We start from the raw sequence: 22,083 nt of genomic DNA, 5'->3' as shown, positions 1-22,083 counted from the left end.
TCCTGCTTGCACACAATCACTGCAACTCAGGCCGTCTCTGCTCAGTCTTCCCCGGCCAAGCCCAACCCCCCCCCCCCCCTCGAACACCCCCACCCCATCAGGGACCACAGCAGTCCTGATGGGGTTGGACATGAAAGGCAGTGACAGCCCGGGCGAAAGCGTGGTTAATGTGTGCATATAAATTGGGAGCTCCGCTCGATGCCCGAACAGGCTCTAAGGTGCTGTGTAAAGGGAAAACACTTGCTCTCATAGAAAATGCATATTCATGTGCACCTAAATGGGCATTTGGCACGAGGAAGCAGGTCTCTTAAGGGGAGGGTCCTCTGCTGGAGCCGTCGCTGTTAAGAAAGGCACTTCACATCCAGAGGCCTTTTGAGAAATCAGGTGGAGAGACCTCATAAAGCGAGTGGCTAACGGGCCCGAGAGGATCCTATCAATTCATGTCAAGAGAGGGAATAACATCCGTTTCTCTTTGATCCTCGACATGTAATGATGCCAGTTGCTCTCAGAAGTAATCACTTCCTCACCAAAGTGTTTTTTCATCCTCAGAGTTTTGTTTGGGCTCAATTCTAAAAATACATGCTGATTTATTTTTTCACACTGCAGGCCTTGTGTGGTGACACGGTACCCTTGGTGCAGAACTTCCCTGCATTTTTAGAATGATATATTCCTTTAAAAAAAAAAAAAAAAAAAAGCAGGGCCTAAAGCAAAAACAGAACAGACAGCATAATATGATACCAGCAGAAGTGCTGCTATATTTATTCACATCCACTCTGCATTGTTGTTGGGCTCAGATCCTCTTTTAGGTCGGGGTGTAAACACAGAGCGCCCCACAGCCACAACAAGGAGCAGACCTTGAAAGGGAGGGGATACCTTTGCAGGAGTTCGCCTTTGGTTAAAGTAAACAATAACCGCTCTCTCTGAGTAATGCAGTTTGGCCCACAGCTCTCTTCAGATGAAGTTGATTTATTTACCGCACACCACGGGCAAAGATTTGCCTCTCTTTCTGTTTTTTGAAAAGTGTTGCTTGGTTTCCTCTCTGACATTTTGTTAATGCGCAGAATGATGAAATATAGTTTTCAGGTAGTGCAGAGAGTAGCTCTTTCCTCTGTCTCAGTCTACTCAACAGAAACCAAAGAAAAAAAACAATTACTCCCGTACAGCACTATGTGAAAAAAATGTATATAGGTAAATTGGATCATGAGTTATGGGGCTGCGTTCACTGCACCAGAAGACTCAGAATAAGCACAATGAGAAGAATGACGACGTTGGAGTGGATGTTCAGGCAGAGGCTGGAAAGTCTTTAGCCAGTACCTACTGGGGCTTTTCCACCGGAACTTTTGGCCACACTGATTTACGTGTGCATCCCCAGTTTTACCGGAGTTGAGCCAGGCCAAGCTGAAGATGAACTTTCTTTGGAGCAGGACGAAAGCACGCCCACCTGGCTTCCAAGTGGGCGGCAGTGAGAAAGATGTTTTTAAAAGCGTCTGTGTTCAGCTCTCAGTACATTTGACTTTTACCTGGATCTCTTTAGTTTCTCTGTTTGTACTTTCAGAAATCTGCTTTATTTGTACTGTTTCATCATGTTTGCTTTCAGCTGTTTCAGGATTTGTGTTATTTCGCTGGTGAAAACACACCATTCTCTGATTTTGCTGTTTCCTACCGAAATCTTTTAAATAACATGAGTGACATGAGACTTGTTGTGTGAAGAATTTATAGAAATATCTTATCTCCAATAATCCAGCAGTGAGGAAGGGTATTTACAGCCGTTCCTCTGAAAACTACTTAAGACAAGCACATCATTAGTAAGTCCATGCTGTGCTTGGCTGACATGCCGAGTCAAACCGAGTTGAGCCAAGCCCCATATATGTGTTTGAGCTCCTATACAGTACTGGAAGGACCTGAGCAGTCAGTTAATTTGGTTTGTGATGAGCACGGACCCGAGCTTAAAGGTCAGCTACTGTGGACAAATAGAGGTCATGATGACGGAACAGCATTTCCAGCTATTTAGCAGCTTTGACATGACCTTCTGATATTTTTAAAGTACGCAGCTGTGTGTGTGTGTGTGTCTGTGTGTGTGTGTTTGCGTGTGTGTGTGTTTGTGTGTGTGGTGTATGCTCTGTTAACCAGACAAAAAGTTTTTTTGCCTAAATAACAAAACAATGATTTAATTACTATAATTATTTGCCAAAAGGTACTTTTATAATCATATTCAGTGAGCCTCCCTGCTTCACCACCACACACAGACACACACACACAAACACACGGACACACACACACCCACGCACGCATGCACACACACAGATCAAACACTTCCCTCCTCTACCTGCAACCTCTTCAATTAATACTTAAAGTGTGCAGCTATAACATCTCCACTGTGACCTCTCTGGCTCCCCATTGGCCGGATAATCATCACCCGTGTGTTAAAAACAACATTTCTATGCTGACTGCATCAACATGTTTAATAGAGGCTTCCTCTTGAGTGCACCTGTGTTAAACCTCAGCATCTGAGAGACCCCACCTAATTGTCTCCTGCCCTAGATCTCATTATTGCCCCTTATTATACAGCTGGACCTTTGGCCCCTTGAGTGTACGTGTGTGTGTGTGTGTGTGTGTGTGTGTGTGTTTGTGTGTGTGTGTGTGTGTGTGCGTGGAAGAGAGGGTTTCAGGTGTGAAGGCATGGATCCATCAGCATCTCCTTCCCGTACCAGTTAATTACGAACTAGTTTGGATCCCGACTTACTGCACCGCACCATTAGTTTCATGAGAGGGTAGGCCCAGGGTTAAAAGAAAAGGGGCATGTCTTTGCCAAGATGGCATTTAAAGAGCAGTCTTTTTTAAAGAGGCTTCAGAGTGTATCTCCGTGCGAGAGGAAGATAAATATATGAAGATACGTGATGCTGAGCTCCAGCTGAATAACTTTATCCAGATGATGTACACAGTTCCATGTCCACTCCAGCAGATCGGCATCTGACAATGCCATAAAATCAGTATACCATGTAAATTACCCCTGCCTGGCTTGTGTTAAAGCTTAATCGACCTTGGATTCAGATAACCTCCCCGATGATCGCCACACAGCACCACAGCCAGCATGGTTCATGATATGAGTAGCTTGTTATTCACATTTTCCCACTCTAAGAGGTAATTCAGAGTTGTAGGTGTCCAGTGAAGAAGTCTGATTAAAACGGCATTACCATATGAATCCTCAGCACCCGTTAGCTCCGCCACCCGTTCTTTTCAGTGGCACATGGTTGGGGTGAAAGTCACGATTTTCTTTGTATCAAGGACGATACATTCATAATGCGTAGCCTTCCCCCTGCAGGCTCTTCATGCTAGCTCACCTTAATGAGCTGGGAATGGGAGCAGGAGGAAAGGAGGGGATTGCTTTTGAAGGGTCTTTCAGATTCAAGGGTTGTCGCAGTGGGTCGTGGAGCGGCGTACCAATGACAAAGGTGACAACAGAAGACGACAATAACGTGTGTGAATTGCGGCTATGATGGAATGGGAAAATAACCCCAGCAGATTCTCTATCTGCAGCCATGAAAGCAGCACAGGGAGAGGTGTGATTGAGTTCAAAGTGCATTGGTATGTGGGGGTTGGAATCATATTGCTTCTTTTTGAGTACCATCACACTATGCTTGTTTGTATGGTTTCACTTTCTACCATTTCCCATCTATCTGTGCCTGAGGGAAAGACACCGCGGGGAAGTTCCCCATTTGACGCCATGAAAAAGACTCAACTGGGGCCACTGAGAACATGATGGAAAAGTCCAAACACTATGTTCTTATTTTTAACTGGTGCCCTGCTGAACTTGATCACTTCAAGTGATCAACTCAGTGTTCCACAATCTTCGTGGCTTGTGACCTCTTAAAGGAAAAGTTCACCCAAAAAGGAAAATTCAGTCATTGTCTAGTCACATTCATGCAGATGGAAATGATGGATGGAGGTTTTGTAGTCCACAAAACATTTCTGGAGCTTCACAGCAAAACAGCGTTGCAGCATTGCAATGAAAAACAACAGCAAAACAAATTGGCCTCATTCAGCTTGTCTTATGCTCGGCTTAATTCAAGCATCAAGAGATCTCAAATTGATCTGAAAAGACTTTATTTATACCGTCGCGGTCAAGCTCATGCACCTCCTCAGACGGGTTGTACACCAGCGCTTTCAGCTCAGCAGCTACAGTGAAGATTTCAGCTTTAAAAAGGGTGTAAATAACATCATTTCAAATCAATTTCTGATCCTTCAGCTTCGCAAGACTTGGATTACACAAGATGAGCTGAATGGACCATTTTAAAGTTCTTTCAGTGACTTGTGATCAGATGCTTTGCCTTTTTTAGTAATAGTACAAATATATAGTAGAATATATATAATGAACATATTTCAAATATCTCAAAGTGACCTTATGTCATTTATAGATTGCCCCTTTAAAATCTAAAAATCTCTCCTGGTGACCTCATTGGTTGCATACCTCCATAGGTCAACCACACTAAAAAATGTTTTCCTGTTTTATTCGATTCATTTTGAGTGGACTAATGAGCTAAAATGATTCTATAATTCATGAGGTAAAAAAATAAAGAATATATTAGGAGTATCAGAAAAAAAAGTCTGTCATATTAATGCACACATCTTATAGTATATTTATACATATACCATTTTTTGAACAACTTAAAGGGGATATATGGTAAATATCCACCGGTTTCACACATCAAAGTGTGTTCACACATTGTGTTGGGGAGTTGTGTAAAGCTGTCAGTGTCTCCAGAGGGAGCTGTGTGAAGTTGAAGACCTGCCTCGAGTGATGTCACTTGAGGCAGTTTATTTAATCTATTTAGTTAGAAAATGAAGTGAGCTCACCAGACCTCTGTAGCCCACTCCTCATATCAGCTTGACACTCCATGAGATGCTGCTAACTGTTGAGTTGAATTGTGGGTAATGTTGATGTCAGTGTTCAGACATTTAAAGATGTCACATTGGACTTTTAGAAATTAAAATGCACATTTTTTACTATTTACTGATATTTTAGGGACCAAGCAATTGCTAGATCAATTCAGAAATCAACTCTAGATCAGTCAATAATGGAAAAAAAAGTGTTGATTTCAGTCCTAAAGTAAGACATTTCCATTAAGTTGATCAAATTGTGTGAGACAATTTTAAAGAAAGTAAGACTGAGGGCTGAGATGTCTTGCCTTGTACTCCCTGTTCAAGACTCGCTCTGATGTCACGATGCTGACACCCCACAGTAATTCATCTCCCAAGCGAGACGTGTTCCATGCATATTTTTTATTATTCAAGTCTTGGCAGCCCGTAAAAATTCTATGATAGAGAATTGGGAAGCTGTTGACCGCGACTCTCAGCTTTTCCTCTATGTTGTTTGAAGTTAGGGAGCAGCTGAGCAGTTGAGATAGAAAACAACTGTGGCTGTATTTCATCGAAACGATAAACTGGTAGTCTCCGAGCTGTCGCTCCAGCGTGACAGATGACGCCTGAATAAAGTCATACCTTTCTCAACTTTCTCATGTCACGCCACTTTGAGTCCTGACTCATTTTTGGTGGTTGTCATTGCCAGGGTTCAGTTCACAACGATGCGTCTCCAAGATAATTTCTGGAACAGTGTAATGATGTGTAATAATTTTGTCTGGCCAAAATGTTTCTGTTGAATCTTCTAGTGGTGCTTTAGATTGATCTTTATCTCCACTGTCTGAGTTGTTGCTAACGATGAACTGACCAGAATACTAAAACTCTATGTGTCTGTGTCTTTGTGTGTGTGTGTGTGTGTGTGTGTGCATCATTCCTGCTTGTTTCCACATAAATGTGTGTATGTGAACGGTTCTTCATGTTCCTGTGTGGTGGCCCTGTGTGTGTGTATATGTGTGTGGGTAAATAGGCCTCCACTATGGAAAGGAGAGTGTCCGGAGCAGCGGAGGCGCTGATCTACACAACTTCATCTCCTCTGGCTTTGTGACGTTGGGTCGAGGCCATCCCAAAGGTAAAGTACCTTTTCTTTCTTTTTGTCTTTTCTTCTCTTTTCTCTCACAGGAGATTGAATTAACTCTTATCTAATCTACCAGCGCTGTGCCGTATACCTGCTGAATGCTAAAGCAGCATGCGTAACGTTCCACTTGCAACAGCAGTGATCAACAACGAGACACAGGCGGAGGTGAAATGTTTCCAGATTCAATTTCCCTTCCAAGCAATTCACGTGAACTCCTGCCTCTGCTTTTTGCAATTAAATACAAGCAAACACACACTTACTGCTGCTGATGGGCGACGCCGGGGTGGAGAAGGTGACTCCCAAGTCACACACACATCCACAACACACACGTACACATACACCCATTAGTCTGGGGGCAGAGTTTTCCCATGGGTAATACACTGATTAGTATGCAGCCATGTTGGCCGAGCTCTTGTGATTTATTCCCATCCATTTTGGCTCCACAAACCCGATCCTGTGTGTGTGTGTGTGTGTGTGTGTGTGTGTGAGAGAGAGAGAGAGAGAGAGAGAGTGTGTCACCTCGCGGGGGTTGCGAGGCAAGCTCCTTTACCTGATACAGCTTTCGAATGCTTAATTGAATGTGTTTGTGCCGGAGCGAGAGCGCTTGTAATGTTTCACTGTGGCTGCCTGCTTTAGTAAAAATCTACATGATTTAAATGTAATCTGGTACCACTGCTGCGCAAGTCTTCCCACTCTTCCTCTTTGCTCTCAAAGCCCGCTGAGTTCCTGTTCATCATCCTAATTACAGCAGCTGATGACCTGTCGTTGCTTTAATAAATACCAGTTCAGATTTATGTGCTGCTCGGCGGGCGTGTGTGGTTTTTTTCCACCGACAGACACTCATCTGTTTTAGTAGCGCGGCTTTGTTTCCGAGCGCACAAAAAAACTGCAGGGGCCCAGAAGCTTCTCTCCACTTTTATTTCTAATGAGCAACCATCGTATTTCTGTTTACATGAAATTAGCTGTTTTTCTCCTTGCTTTTTGCGCCGTTTGTTTTCATCCCCAGAGGGGGTCCATTTCACAATGGTATCATAGGCAGCCATGAAAAAAAAAAAACATACCCTGCTGATATTTTGTAGCCGCAACCCTGCGTCTCCACCAGAGATGAGTAATAAGGAAAAAATGATTAGGTTTTATGAATCCTGATTCTTTTAAATAGATTCTCCAGCAGTACTCCGGAATCTCTGGCTATATACTGTACTGGGGAACAGCATGTGGTAGGGCTTAGCATTCTGCATCTGTGCAGTCAAATCTGTGTTTCCTTGCAGCGGACAGCCTTTGATTCCTCTGCTGCAAATCAAATGAAACGGGACAGACGGAGCTCTTGGAAAGGTCTGCTGACGCTCAAATGTTCTTACAAAACACAAAAAGAAGTATATGAAGCACATTCAAATGCCTCAGTTCTTTAACAACACTCTTCTTTTCCACATCGATGTTTGACTGTCTTGTGCCCAGAGGCAGGTATTACTGTGCAATGAATCCTAAAATCAATGAAACACTGGCCTGAAGTTTTGGTTCTGGTATTGTTGCTGCTTGGTTTTATCTTTAGCATTTCACCAGTGTACAATCACTTCAGGGTGGTGGAGGGAAACGAGCAGTTTAACCAAGCCTCCCCCGCTCTCTCATCGTCTCTTTATAAGCACTCTTCATATCCACAAAAGTAGAATGGCTTCAGCTACATAATGTACTGCTTCTCGCCATGGCCGACTGAAGGATAAAAAACTGCTTGTACCTGCAGTATACTCTGCATTTTTTGTCACTTCTCTTCCCAGTTTAATGATTCACAAATAGTCAGCAAATCACTTGATCCTTTACTTGACCCAGCGTCCAATTTATCAGAAACCTGTGGATGTGTTTCAGCGTCCCGAGCGGTGAACCTGTGGGCTGATGTGAACTCGCAGAGATGAAAAGGAGTCATGTTGAGGTTAACAGCAAGTAAACAGTCCGGTTGAATTTAAATCATACCGAGCTACATTATTTTTGAAGAGGTTTGCACAGCTTGGTTTGCTCTGGCTCGGAGTAACAATGCTGAAAAAAAAAAGCATGCAAATATATATTCAGCGGGCGGCCAGTGGAAAAATCCTGTTTCCACCTGAACCTGGAAACAGATGTTGTTTCCTTTGCGGCATCTCAGTTGTTTTTTAGTACGTTTGTTTTTCGCCACACTGACTGAACAAGGTGTAGGAGTCAAGATGGAGTCCTCTGGCTTTGGTATGGCGTCTCGTACTTTGCTTAATTACACAGGCACAAAGTGTGTTTGGTTGTTAATTATATGGCAAGCTGTGTATGTGTGTGCGTCTGTGTGTGTGTCTGTGTGTGTGTGTGTGTGTGTGTCGGAGCACAGCCCTTGGGGAGGAGATGTGAGGTCAGAGCAGCTGGATGCTTCACATCTGTGTGGCGGGGTACAAAACAACCCTGTGCTGAACTCTAAATGAGATCTGCCATGAGCGCTGGGGAGGAAAACTAAAGTCCAACCTCTCACACTGCAGCCCAAGAGTTTGTTTGTTCTAATGCACCTTTTTTTGCGTCCTGACCTTCCCTTCAGTGTAATTCTGCTTCAGTTAGTGGTGTCCTACATTTCCCAAAATGCCTTTCAGCAACCTTTAAAGAAGGGTCATAAACTTCTTTTCATCTGTGTCCTGATTTCACACTGTGTACTAATTCTAAACAGATTTTGAAAAGTGACAAAATTAGCTTCTATTGTAAAGGAAGGAAGGACGAGCAATGTATCTCTTATCAAGATTAATGAAGCTTAGTTAGCAGTGTGAGGCAAAACAACCACAGTGAGCTGGTACATGAGGAGATGAATGACCAACCGATCACCTCTAGAATGATCCTCTTCTCACGTTAAAACATGAATTTCACATGAGCCTTTGAAAAATGCGTCTGCTTAAGGAGAAGTCGGCACCTGCGCTGCCTCTAAATCAGCGGTTCCTTCTGCTGTATCATGCTGAATGAATGATCAGCTTGTTGCAAAATGGAGAAGGGAGGGGACGAAGACACATACAAAATGAGCGAGTGAGCTTCTTTCCATTTCATTCACATGCACACTGTGTCTTCTTTAGTCCACACCAGCTTACAGACCGGAGCAGTGTGACACTTTTTTCATCCCCGTAGTCGAACTGCCGGCAGATACAGACTTTCTGTGTGAGATCATTACATTTTTTGCAGTTTCATGACTCCTACCGAAGCCTTCTGTGTTCTCCCTGTATGGAGTCAGGTGTAGTGTGAAGGTGGGTGGCCATCTGTTCCCTGCATGATCTCCCTTTGCTCAAAGTCCCGGGTTTGTCTCCACAGTGATGAACACAAGGAATACGGACTGCAGAGCTGGGAGTTTTGAGTACAAGCTCTATTTTTTCTCTCTCTTCAAGCCCAGAGGGTCACATTTGTTTGCTACTTCTGTTTTTCAAAATTCCTCCAAGTTGTTTAACTCCAGCCGAGTGTTTTCCCAGAGTGACAATCTCTTAGTAATGCTAAACTTTATTTAGCATGCACAGCTGCGTACCTTGCTCCTGTCCCCTCAGCCATCTGTCCAGATCGATGCCCCGCCTCACCGACTTTTTGCTCCTGTGTATTCTGTTGTCCTCTTGTCCAAAATTAGGAGGCAGCAAGGTTGAGGCTTCTGTCAAACTGAGCCAAACTAATGAGGATGCTCACTGATCTGTTGTGTGTTAGAGTGTGCTGCTGTCAGATGGGACTGCACTGTTACACTGCCTTGGGTGTAAAAACTGCAGAACTCAGTTTGAAGCTTCAGAGTCGCCAGTAATTGTATAAAAGTTCTCTGGAAACATAATCTCAGAAGATAGATAAGAGGGAGCCGGAGCAACTCTGCTTTCCCTTGTTAGCTGGCAGTGGTGATGCAACGCTACACCACATCATCGCTCCTAGCCTACGCAGAAGCCCAATCGCGGGCTTATATTAATTGCTCTTGTCACAGAAGAACTGCGGTGTACTTTTCTATTCACTCACTGTCACCGGCTAAAACTCTGCACTGTAAATCACTGTCACGTTGTCACACATATTTCTCTGTGCTGGAAGTGTGTTTAAGAAGAGAAAGGCTCAGCGCGCAGGCAGGCAGGCAGGCAGGCAGGCAGGCGGGCGGGCGGCTCGGATTGAGAATTCTGCCATTGATGTAGCCAGATTACACCTCCAACACCTTGATTGATTGGAATTTTCTGCCTCAGTCAGGAGAGAGGATTGACATCCGGCATGCAAATTTGATAGTGTATTAAAAATGCAGCGTGCCAGCTGTTATTGGTTGAATGCGTCCATTTTAATTATTTTTCCATATGTCAGTCTTGTTGATATGAAACGCAGCCAAGCCACAGCATCCGGAGAAGTGATTACTTCAGACAAAGCCTCCATCCTTGACTTAGCGTGTGCCATACTTCATTACCTTGCTAAGCCCAACTTTTAATTCTGCCCTGTGGAGGAAGTCAAATTGGTTTTCATGGCAGGCAATTATTGTTTTTTTTTTCTTTTTATGAATATGATGTGTCTGGAATGGTGGATATGGCGACGTGGCAGCAGAATTAGCGGGGGATGTTATCACAGAACTTTTATTTACTGTGCAATTTCAGCACATTAATGAGTGCAAGAGCCCCTAATTGGCGTGCTCCTTATGTAGCAAGTTGTACAGTACAACAGTGCAGTGCTAAGAGACCGAAGGGACTACCAAGGGAAAAGACTTGAGGAAAAAAAGACTCCAATCATTTGGTTCTGCTGTTGCAGACTAACAGCTGTTTGCCTCTAATGTGTCCTTTTTGTTTACCTTTTGTGAAGAACTTGATGACAGGGTATAAAAAGCCCCCTCTCTGCATCTCAGTACTTCCCTCTGATTGTGAAACAGTCATCTCCTGTTCCTCCGAATGAATCAGATGCCGTGGAACAACAAGCCCACAGGCAGTATCATCATTTTCCAGCCCGTGTAATCAACACTCCAGGCTGATGAGGCAGAAGATGAAAACATCCGCCTGTGAAAACCTTTGGTGTTGTTTAAGGTACACAGGGAAAAACAAGCCCAGACAGGAACTGATTCACGCGGTGGCCATGAAAAGCTCCAACGCGTCATTAAACCAGAGGCGGGGAATGAGATCTCTGATGCAAAACTCACTTTCACCAGCAAATCAAACAGTGGAACAGTCCTTCACTTCAACCTTATGTCCAATCTGTCAGCTCCTCATGACTCAGTGATGGGTTGTGCATTTTGCCAGGCTGTTTGTGGCGTGGTGTGTTGAGCTGTTTTTAGCTGCATTATTCACACCTGAAACGCTTTTTTTTTTAAAAAAACAAAACCATGGTTGCAAACATTTGATAAAAAAACAAAAATAGAAATGTAATATATGTAAAGTCTTAAAGGACATCTGCAATGGCTAGTGCCAGTAAGCTAACACTACATTGTGCTCCCTGCAATAATCAATCTTTATATAGTGTGAATATATATTTATAGTTCTATTTACACATTTCATTCAAGCGAAAAGTTTGTCGGCATTTTTAGTAGTATATTTAGAATGAATGCATAGTGGTTAATATCCTTTAACAAATTATTTCATAAAATTGTCCACATCTAGCATCTGGAGATAAATGTGTTTCCTCGCATTGAACAATCAACACCGTTTGATGATCGTCTGTAATTACGGACACAAAACAAAACTGTGTGGAAATGAGACTTCACCACTGTCAAAAACAGTGATGAACTCACTGTACACTACCTGCCCAGCACCAAAAAGCAGACAGGAGAAAGAAGTGGAGCATCTATCAGCTAAAGAGCCACCAAAGAAACTAATGAAGGTTTTGAAATAGAAGACGTGATGTCTTTTCATAGAAATCATTGAAATGAGAAAGATTAGTGAATATTTCCTGACATTGATATTACTGTTATTTTATTTTACTGTATTTTATTTCATTTCATTTTTTTTTTTCGATTCAAGTCAGTTCACACAGGTAGTCCCTTGTCAGCCTTGAATCAGCACAATAACAGACAGTCCGGAGTAAAAAACAACACACAAAGTTACACAAAAGGGATCATTAAAGACGTGCAGTACAAAACTACACACGAAAGCACATCACAGATAAATGCTTGTCAAAAAAAGCAAGTGAAATGGAAATGTCAATATCAAAAACACAAGTGTCTAACTGGATCTCTGAGAAAAACCTTTTGTCTAACCTAGACAGTATGAATGTGAAAGAGTAATGTTCTAAACCCAGCGGCATGCTAGCTTGTGGTTATACAACAAGAAAGCTTCCAATCAATTCTTGCATTAGAAGAAGAAATACACCATTTCAAAAACAACACTCTGACACACATCTAGTCGAGATAAATGAAAGTGAAACAGATTTCATGTAACAGATGCTTGTAGTCTTCAGCTTCCTCTCCTATTCTTTTTTTAAGTTTACTGTTGGAGCAGCTGATAACAGCACAGTCCAATAAATGTGGGTTTCGTTACTTGCAGGTAAAAAATCATCTTGCCATATATTCAAACTGAATCTTGTTAAAACGTTCACTTTATTAGATAATAACCTTTGGAACATGTAGCAAGTCCTACAGGATCTCCTGTACACGTTTCCCAGCAAAAGCTGTACAAAACTGGTACTAACCTTAAGCCTTTTTAATCACCACAGTGGTCGTTCCTCAGCTTTATTTTAACGTGCAACATTTTCAGCGTTTGTAAGAATGTCAGCATGAAATAGTCATCTGAATAAAGGCTTTTTAAAAACATTTTTGCCAGAAGAATGCCTCGGATCCTTCTTTTTGACCACTACGGTGATGTACTGCCCACAAGTCCGTAGAGAGAAAAACCTTATGTACTGTAGGAGTCCTCACCTCAGGCTTTAAAACCTGAAAAATAGATGTTATGTCATCATGAATATCCATGAAGTGTGCTGTGTCGCATTTTCTTTCCAGGCAAAATTTGTTTCTCTCACAGTGCTGAGAAATTGCCAAATGTTACACTGAGGATCACATTGGTTATTTTACAGAAAACACGTGTAAAACTTATAACATGTACACATTTCCACATTAAATTGTCTACTACTAGACTTTTGTTATATAATTTGTTCAGCAGTGTTCGATGTTCAAACCCAGAATAATTTTATGCAAGATCACAGTGTGTTTCAACTAGTTGCCATCATTTCCAGGTAAATGGGACATAAAATGTCAGAGAGTGATGAAGGAAGTCTAAGGGAAGTCTAGGGATGACGAATCTTTTGTAGGCGAACCTGCGAGTGAAGGATTACTAAAGCCGGCCTGTAAAGACAGACTAGTGATTAAACAAGTCTACCATGAGAATATATATTCATTTATTATCCTTAAATATATTGTTGTTAGCTTTCCTTGTGATTGTAAGAAGAGTTCCGCGTTCAATCTTCCACTCTGGCTGCTTCTTTCTTTCCTTGCAGACAAAACTTTCCTCTTTAAACACCCTGAAACCAGGTCCCACTTCAGGGACCAATCTGTACCCCCAAATCACTTTCAGGGGCTGAAAATCCAGCTCGGCTGCTCTCTTTACGCTCGGTGGCTGTATTTTGATTGACAGCGCTCTCCTATCGGGGCACAAGTGCACCCGCTCATACAAATTGATGGTCAGGTTCAGGGGAGGTGGCACAGCTGACCTGCTGGCTAAGCACTCTGCGGAATAACCAATAAAAAAAGTGTTAATAAGGTCCTGGAGAGCGGGGCCGGGGCTGTGGCACTCATTAGTGGAGAGAGAGATCAAGACAGATTTCTTTTGCACACAATACAGAGAGGTGCCCGGATATCTCTATCCCTGGCCCTGTCTCTGGAGCTTCCTACTGAATATTCAGGAGTTGCCAGGCTAAGGACAGAGGTGAGGATTTGTGCTACTGTATGTAAAAGCAGAAAGAGATCGTATGTTTTACCGGCAAACATGCAGTCTGCTCAGTTGGGGGTTAACAGGGTGTTGGTGGGTAGAGTAACAGAGTGTGACATGCCTGTTTTATCATTCACTTTAAACTGCGGCAGGAACCGAGCTGAGTGAATGAGAAATGAAGACAGGCAGGTTTTCTTCAGCCTCATTTGCACGACTCGCTCGCGATCCTCCGTGTCCTTTAACCGAGGGCTGAATTAACAACTGTCTCCGGGTGTTGAGAAATTATCACATGCGTCAAACGCCTCGTAGCGTTTTTTTCCAAAATACCAACAGAACTGAAATATGTTGAGGTCAGTGAATGACAAGCCACCCTACAATTCCTGACAAGACTCTTGGGTATCCTGGGGAACAATAGCACTTCCAGATACACTGCAGTCAATTACAGTGATGTGAGATGCGGGGGCAGACAGAGGAAATGACAGTTGGGAGACAGCTCTCTTATCATTGTCCTTCTGTTGTGGCCACTTTGAAACAAGTGGAGCTATTTGTCTGGTAGCGAGGTAGGCTGGAGGGAAGAGAAAGACGGCTTTTATCTCAGAGAGCGACGGGAGAAGGGAATATGCAAGGAATGTAGCGCAGACAGAATATCTGAGTGGCAAAAAGCGAGCGGGCTAAACAAGAGAAGGGATTTTGAGAGCAGGAGTTTGGCAGGTAAAATGGCAGGAGAAGAGATAGAGAGTCCTTGCAGGCAGGTAGTCGGGGACAATGGGCTGACAAGGCTGCTGTGATGTTTGCTCGCGCACGGCGGCGTAGCCTTAATGTGCAGCATCAATCAAGATGCTGCCCACCGCACAGCATGGCAACTTTTATCGCCGCTCATTAAAGTAAGTGCAGATATTTTATGCATCAGTTGGAAAGCAGGGACTTTTTCATGCTAATTTCCCTCCTTTAGATTCGTTATTCATCATCTTTGATCAACGGGGTCCTGTACACAAATAAAGTGGAGTGGAGGCTGTGCGCCTGATGAATCTGGAATCCGCCATGTGCTGAAGCATCACATCTGTGGATTGATACCGCTGTTCAAGTTTAATTCAGCAAACTCAGGAGTTGTATATATGTTTAATGAAACTGTATAATATATTAAACCCTCCTTCAGTTGTTTGACAAGACTTTTCTTCAGAGTCAAATTAAAGAAGTGTCGCATTAACTCCTTTCGTCAAGGGAGCATTCATTATCCTTTAATCTGGAGAACAAATCTCAAGTCTGGAATCAAAGTTTTTGTCCTCCTACTCTTCACCAGTGAGAGGTTCTCTGATGAAAAGAACATTTTACAATTGATATTAACACCGTCTTTAAAACTAATTCTGCAGGTCCATCCAAGACTGATTAGACAGTCAAATCTCTAGAATAGATGTTGGCAATGTATGTTTCTGCAAACCATTGATATGCCGAAACTTTACATTCCTTTCTGTTGCAACTTTGACTTTCTTTAGGTTTTTGAATCTCAGTTTTATGCTGTGACTGGTTTTGGCACAAAAAACAGCTGGTTACAGTTAGGAAAACATCACGCTTTGGCTTAAAATACCTGTTTTGTTCGCCACAAACATGTCTTGAGCTGTTCTGACTTCTTAACAAAAATATCATTTATTTGCTTCGCAAAAACCCTCAAAACTGTCTGGAGGTCTCCTAAAAAGTATCCAGTAGTTTCATACCAACAAATGTCGAAACCCTGTATGAAATACATTTGAATATGATTAGACAATATAAATGTCAGTATGGTACATAGCCTCTGACCTGGACAAATGTGATCGCAGAAAAATTGACTGCCAATATTTTATCCTGGCAATTGTCCTGGAGAAAGAATAGAGTCTGGAAATCAAGGTTTCTGTCCTCCAACTCCTCCAACCGCTCCAACCCCTAGGAGCACTTGCCTGATGAAAAGAACATTTAGCAATTTTTAAATCCCCCACCTTCTTTGACCCCTTCCTTACCTTAGCCCCCACTTCTGCAGTTCCATCCAAGACTGATAAGATTACTTAAAATGCCCTGGCCAGCTCTGAAATAAAATGAACTTGTGAACTTTGCCCCAGATATCTATCCTTGTGGACCACTTTGCCTCCCTCGCGTACACGTTAGCAGATGAAAGGAGGTGGGCATGAGCAGTTGAATTGTGTTCTGGGTCTGGTCCCAGTCTTTGAATCTCAAGCTTCTGCACACTGGGGCTTTCTTTCCCCTTCTTCTTTTGCATCACAGCAGCCGCAATGGGAATTGGATCCAGTGTTTTGTTTAAATTGATTTCTTATGACCGAACGTGAGCGGTGAACACCCTCTCTCATTAGAGACACAGGCGCAGATCTGAGAGCTGTTAATCCGCCGCTAAAAGGAATGTGTCAAGCTTTTGAATCAAACAGCCTTTTTTTCTTTCAACCCCCCCCCCCCTTTTAAAGATGCCTCTCAGTCCTGACGACATTTATCTATTAACAATTCGAACACAAGCGCCCGTTGTTTGGATTTTTGTTTTCTCTGAATACCTCGAACCTTCTAATCAGCCAGCGTCGCTTCTCACCAGCTGAGAATCCAACATGACAAGCAGAAAGGGCGGTTAAGCCTGGAACAGGAGGGATAAAATGTATTAAGCGCACAACAGCAGAGCCCTCCACAGGCTGAGTTACCAAATATTTAGCAACTGAGGCACTGAAAATAGCTGTCCCAAGCTGTTTGCCATCTTGAAAAGCATGACATTGTATATTGAACAACCGTGTCCTTCAAACAGTTGTTATACAGAGTCCTGCTAAGGCCGTTACGAGGATACTTCTCCAAATGTTTTAGAAAGGGCTGGTAAAAGACTGATCTCGGCTCTGCTGCGCTGACCTCAAGCAGCTTCATACCCACCTCCCTGCAAGGCAAACTCCCGGTCTCATCTGTAATCTATTATTCATAACGAAGAGGCAGAGACGAAGACTGGGAAAGGCAGATAACTTGGTTGCTTTTTCCTCCATCCACCCCCACCCCCATATTACTATTATCCAGAGGCCATTGTGTGGGAAAACAAATGGAATGATTGCCTTTTGTTGTATAGGAGGGGGGAGAATTTTGTATTCTGCACAGAATTTGAATGTAGACTTGCTATTCAGAGCACACGAGCTACGACTGCTGGTTGCATTGTGCAAATAATGATGCATGGGAGGGATCAAATTAAAATGTATCAACTCTGGGTTGAGATCCATCTCCAAATCTATTTCCAGCAGATGAAAAATTGAAAAGGCAAAGGGGAGCGTGTGTTTCCAGTTTGGTGTTAATTTGCTCCGTCATTCCGTCTTGTTTTTTGATCGATTCTGGCCAAATGTTAACTCGGTAGTGAGTCTGTTGGGGCAGAGGTGGTGTTTTTGATGTTGATTCCTACTCTTCAGTGAAAGCATTCAATTATTAAATGCTTTATTTGACTAGAGTTAGGCTTGCTTAAATCATAACCAGTACATAACCCTCAAACCTATACTCTCGGGACTTACACAGCCTCTCTTTCAGCCTCTCTTTCAGAACGGGCTTGACTTGAACAGGGTGCTGGGTGGAAACCAGCTTTTTGTCTCCAGGAAAATAAGTCCCCATAATGTGGCTTATATAACTGATTTTTGCCACCACAATGTGAAAAAATACACATCCAAATATTTACATGCAAAAACACTGACACCCCCCTGCCAATACAAGCAGACCGGGAACCCTGTTCAGGCTTGCTTCTATTGTAGAGGCTGATAAATGTCCTCTGTTGTTGTGATAATCAGTAATCATTATCAATTTACAGTGGGCGATTGTTTACTGAGCACCTAAACTATCTGCTAATTTTGCATTCACACATGATAGACCATTATAAGGAACCTTTTCCTTGTTGCTCTCAGTGAATTAGCACAGTAATAATCCAATTTGCTGAACTGGGCCAGCCAACCCTTTAAAATGTACCTTTTTATCATTTCTGCAATATATTCAACAACGAGCTGAGTCTCCCCGCCTCTCCATAAAGCAGGTGGTGTTTTCCCGGGCATTCATTTCACACTGTTGCTCACGCAGCACGTAAGCTTGAGGGATGCGGGATCAACACCTTGTCAAGCCTGGTGTTAGGCTAAAATTTGAAAAATCACACAGGACGTGAGAGACTTGACGTGCTGAGAGGAGCCCTGTTGGGCTGATAAAGCTACTCCATGAGCTGCTGGTTGAAGAGAGAAAGTGGAGGCATGTGTACATCTCAGAGCTGTCAATGACTCTATTTCCCCACCACACATGTCACCACCGTGGTCCCGGCCCTCTCTGACCAGAGCGGCAAATTGATACCGGTGCAGGTTCTTTGAACTTTTCACATGGCGGGGGAATTGATTTATTGCAGAATGAAGCTACAGGTATTCAATCTCCACACCCAGACTGTGGTGTAAGAGACGGGGGCTGAGGTATTATAATTGAAAGGCCTCTTCAATAGTGATAAATAATGAAGTTTCCCTAGGGTCCATTAGGGGTTGGGGAAGGGAGTGTGTCAGATGGAAGGGGATGTTCTCACATATATCGAGCCAGCCTGTTAACCCCCCTCTGAGTGAGTCATGGAGGGAATATGATACGGGTGTGAAAACACAGGAGGGGGAGTCACTCACACTGCTTCATTATGAATCAACCGGAACAGGTCTATGCATGACGTAACTGTTGTATTACTGTTAGCTGAGGTGTTGCTTATTGGCATTAGCATTTAAGTTCTGAGTAGACATTAAAGGAACAAGCCAGTGGTTTTGCATCTTGTTGCCTATGTAATACATATCAGCCTTCATGTGCCAGCTAACCAGTCTGAAAACACATAAGTTGTCACTGGTTGACATATTTACAAAATATGGATGATTTTGTTGCAGAGTCCATTGTTACAGAATTTGTAGATTGTTACAGAAGCGAGGCAATGTTTCAATAGCCTGAAAATAGTCCATGTTGAGACCATGTGAAATGAATGGAAACCAATGGCTTGCTTGAGGGGTGGCCATTTATTTCCATTCAATATGACAGAGTGGCCATACTGCTGAACCTTAATCACAGTGAACATCAAGCATTGAAGTAGTTAGCGACATTATCATTCTCAGGCATTAAAGTGCGTGAGTTTCAAATTCATTTGTACCTGATTCTTTGTTTTCATAATCAATAGAATGAAATCCAATGGTTTGTAACAGTCATTGGTTCCCATTCAAATCCTTACTGTCAATATGAAAATACTAAGAAGCAGAACCCATCACTGTGATGGTTACCCAAGTCAAACAAGTTTCAAACACCTGCTCATTAATCAACATACTGAACAGAAATTAAACGAAATCAATGGCTGAATGATAGCCATTGATTTCTGTTCAGTAGCTGACAATATGTCCATACTGCTGAACCTTGCTTCAGCTGTGTAATCCCTGTGAATATCAATCATAACATTTGTCAGTTACATTATTATTTCCAGGTATAATGTGCAGACTTTTCAAATTTTGGTCACTGCTAGATTATTTGTTTTCATAATTTAGACATCATTAAAATCCTTATTGTTTCTGTAATGTAGCAGATGCTTTTTTGTCCATCATGTGACACCTTTACTTAAGCAGTAGTTTTAGGGGTTTAGCAGGCACGTTAATCAGACTGACCCACCCCATCAATTCTGTGTTAGGGATGACATCTGGTGTTAAAATGGAAATTAAATTTGTCTTTTTATGTAGTCAGATGGAAACGGTAATCTTATCAGATTTGGGCAAATTGACAGCTAATAACTAATAAAATGTAAATGTAATGACCAGCTGTTATATGATTATTATTGCAAGCTGAACATAATGACTAGCTGCTATGTGCTGGTGAATAAAATGGTAAATATCTAGCCTGGGTTGAGTGTGCTGGTACTTCAGCGCTTTGTGGCTGAGAAGAATATCATCAAGATGCAAACAAACTTTTCTTTTTCCCAGACGACTGCGCTCTCCTGCCATGCGAGTCACATGCCACTGCCTATAGTATATGCACATAGTAATTGGCACACCCTTGAAGCGCTTTCACATCAGGCAAAATTAGCAGGACGCTGCCGCTTCTGACAGATATGAGCTTTTCAATCCTCTTCCCAACCGAGTGGAGGAGTTTTCTGTGTCTTAATTACCTCACATTTGGCACAGTGCACTGCAGAGCTAGCTGGAGCCACAGGGAGATGGGGACTCAGCTGAGACACTCAGACAGCGGTTGGTGACAGAAGCCAGGGGAGGATGCAGTGGAGAAAAGGCTCCCAGCTAGCATGCCTGGGATGACAGGAGCGGTGGTGGAGGGGGCCAGAGATCCCTGAGGAGGAGCAGAAGAAAGAGGAAGAGCTAGCTCAAGGGAGAATTCCCCTCAGGCACATATGGCAGAATTGAAACATCCATATGCTGGTGTAAAACAGAAGAAATTCCAAGTGTCGATGCTCTCAGTCTCTATCTCCCTCTTCCTTTGGAGATGTTGTGTACTGGCTGGTCTGTTTTATTTTGCATACAACTTCTAATCCCTTAGGAACGCTGAGTGTAGTAGAGATGAGACAAGAATGTTCCAGAAGAATAGAATACAAGAATACAATGTCATGGTCAGTGTGTGGCTGCAGCTGTTAAAGACAGGCTGCTACAGAACAATTTTATGTTAAAGCTTTAATGAAATGTATTTACATATATTTTGCTAACAGATAATATTTACAGTATAACCTTATTGTTTAAATTTGTGGATGTATTTGGTCAAATCATTTTTTTTTTTTTTTTACATGAGATAGAATCATTTCATGTTGTAATGACTTGTATTCAGTCAGAGGAACCCCCTCATTAGTGTTTGCCAGGGGGTGTGAGTTTTTGGAACCACTGATGATGATGATTGGGTATTGAAATTTAGTTCGCACACTATCCCTGTGGGCTGGCACTGATTTTGTTTTTTTTTCTGTTTTTAAATCATGTCACTTCCAACCATATAACAGGCAGTTTACCAGCTGGAGGGCTGATGTGTATTTAGGCACTTTATTCCACCTTGAGTCAAATTAGCAGAAGGAAGCAGCTCACATTAGGTAGACAGCCTTCAGTCTCTCATAAACAGTAACAGGTGTTAAAAAGTTTACCTTGCAAGGAATCCAGTTAAATTTGATCATGTCAGTATGTGACATTGGGTATCCATCTCGCCAGGCTCAAGCTATTCGCTTATGTCTTCACCTTAGTGGTTCTGACCAATCCGAGTCCTGTGAGGAACTAATTGCAGCTATGGGTGTGATTTAGATGTGATGACAGCGAGAAAAGCGACAAAACCGTCCATCCTCATTTGAGGCGACTACAGGGAGGGAGATCGCTGGGACAAGTCCCGCTGGACAACCAGAGGGAGGGAGGGATTGCCACTGGCTGCTGCATTATTTTGCAGCTGTACACAGTCTAATCATGTATTGTCAAAGACAATTTATGGCCCCTTTTTGCACATGCTTACATCATGGCCAGCTACTTTTATTTTGCTAAAGAAGGAAAGCAGAAGTAAAAAGTAAAAGCAAATTCTATATGAATTGTTGTACACATCAGATTTATTATTAAATTGTTCAAATCATCCTTTCCTTTTTTTAAAAAAAAAGTTTCTGGTATTGTTTCATCTGTAGTATTCACACAGGAGACTGACCTTTGTGTCCAACGTGAAACCAAAAGTCATCAAAATGTGGTAACTTTTAATTTCATACGTAGCATATTTAAGTTAAGTTACATAAGAAACATTCTTATTTTATTGCAAACCACAATCTTTTCCTAAACCAAACTGCTAGCGCTAATCTGATCCATTTAAATTAGCACATGTCATGGCCTGTCCTGGGCTAATCCCTGCCAACCTGCCAAGTATCTTTTTGAAAGTGCCTGCCCCTTTCCAGTTTCCACAGATGACTTTCTCAGATGGTGGATCAGGTAAATGTATGGTGGTAATCAGTGCGAACATTAACAAGCTAGGCTATCTAGCTTCCACTTTCAGAGTCGAATGCCAACTAATCAACACAATTGGTCTCTCAAGTGCTGAATGTTGTAAAGTGACTGACATCTTAAACAGCTCTCAGTAGATTGCTATCACTGTATGGACTTGTTAATAGATAAACGTGTAGTAGACATTTTTTTCAGTTCGTAGCATACCACAAAAGTTGATATTGTGTCTTCTAGCAACACCAGCTTTTAGTTATCAATCAAAATGGCTCAAGGATCATGTCCATTGTCAACAGTATACCAATCAAATGGCAGGATTAAACTGAATAAT

General features: G+C 42.5%; 1 protein-coding gene across 12 annotated transcripts in view; it reads left to right on the top strand.

The window, feature by feature from the left end:
- The window catches only part of LOC115571173 (shisa family member 6), a 66,923-nt gene that overhangs the window by 5,742 nt on the left and 39,098 nt on the right, over positions 1 to 22,083 (top strand). For all 12 annotated transcript variants that reach the window (XM_030400307.1, XM_030400316.1, XM_030400310.1 and 9 more), the window contains exon 4: positions 5,885 to 5,986. In XM_030400307.1, the coding sequence (XP_030256167.1) occupies positions 5,885 to 5,986 (102 nt within the window). The remainder of the gene's footprint in view (positions 1 to 5,884; positions 5,987 to 22,083) is intronic.

This window comes from Sparus aurata, chromosome 20 (assembly GCF_900880675.1).
Source record: "Sparus aurata chromosome 20, fSpaAur1.1, whole genome shotgun sequence".
NCBI lineage: Eukaryota > Metazoa > Chordata > Actinopteri > Spariformes > Sparidae > Sparus > Sparus aurata.
This window is presented reverse-complemented; position numbering and strand designations above follow the sequence as displayed.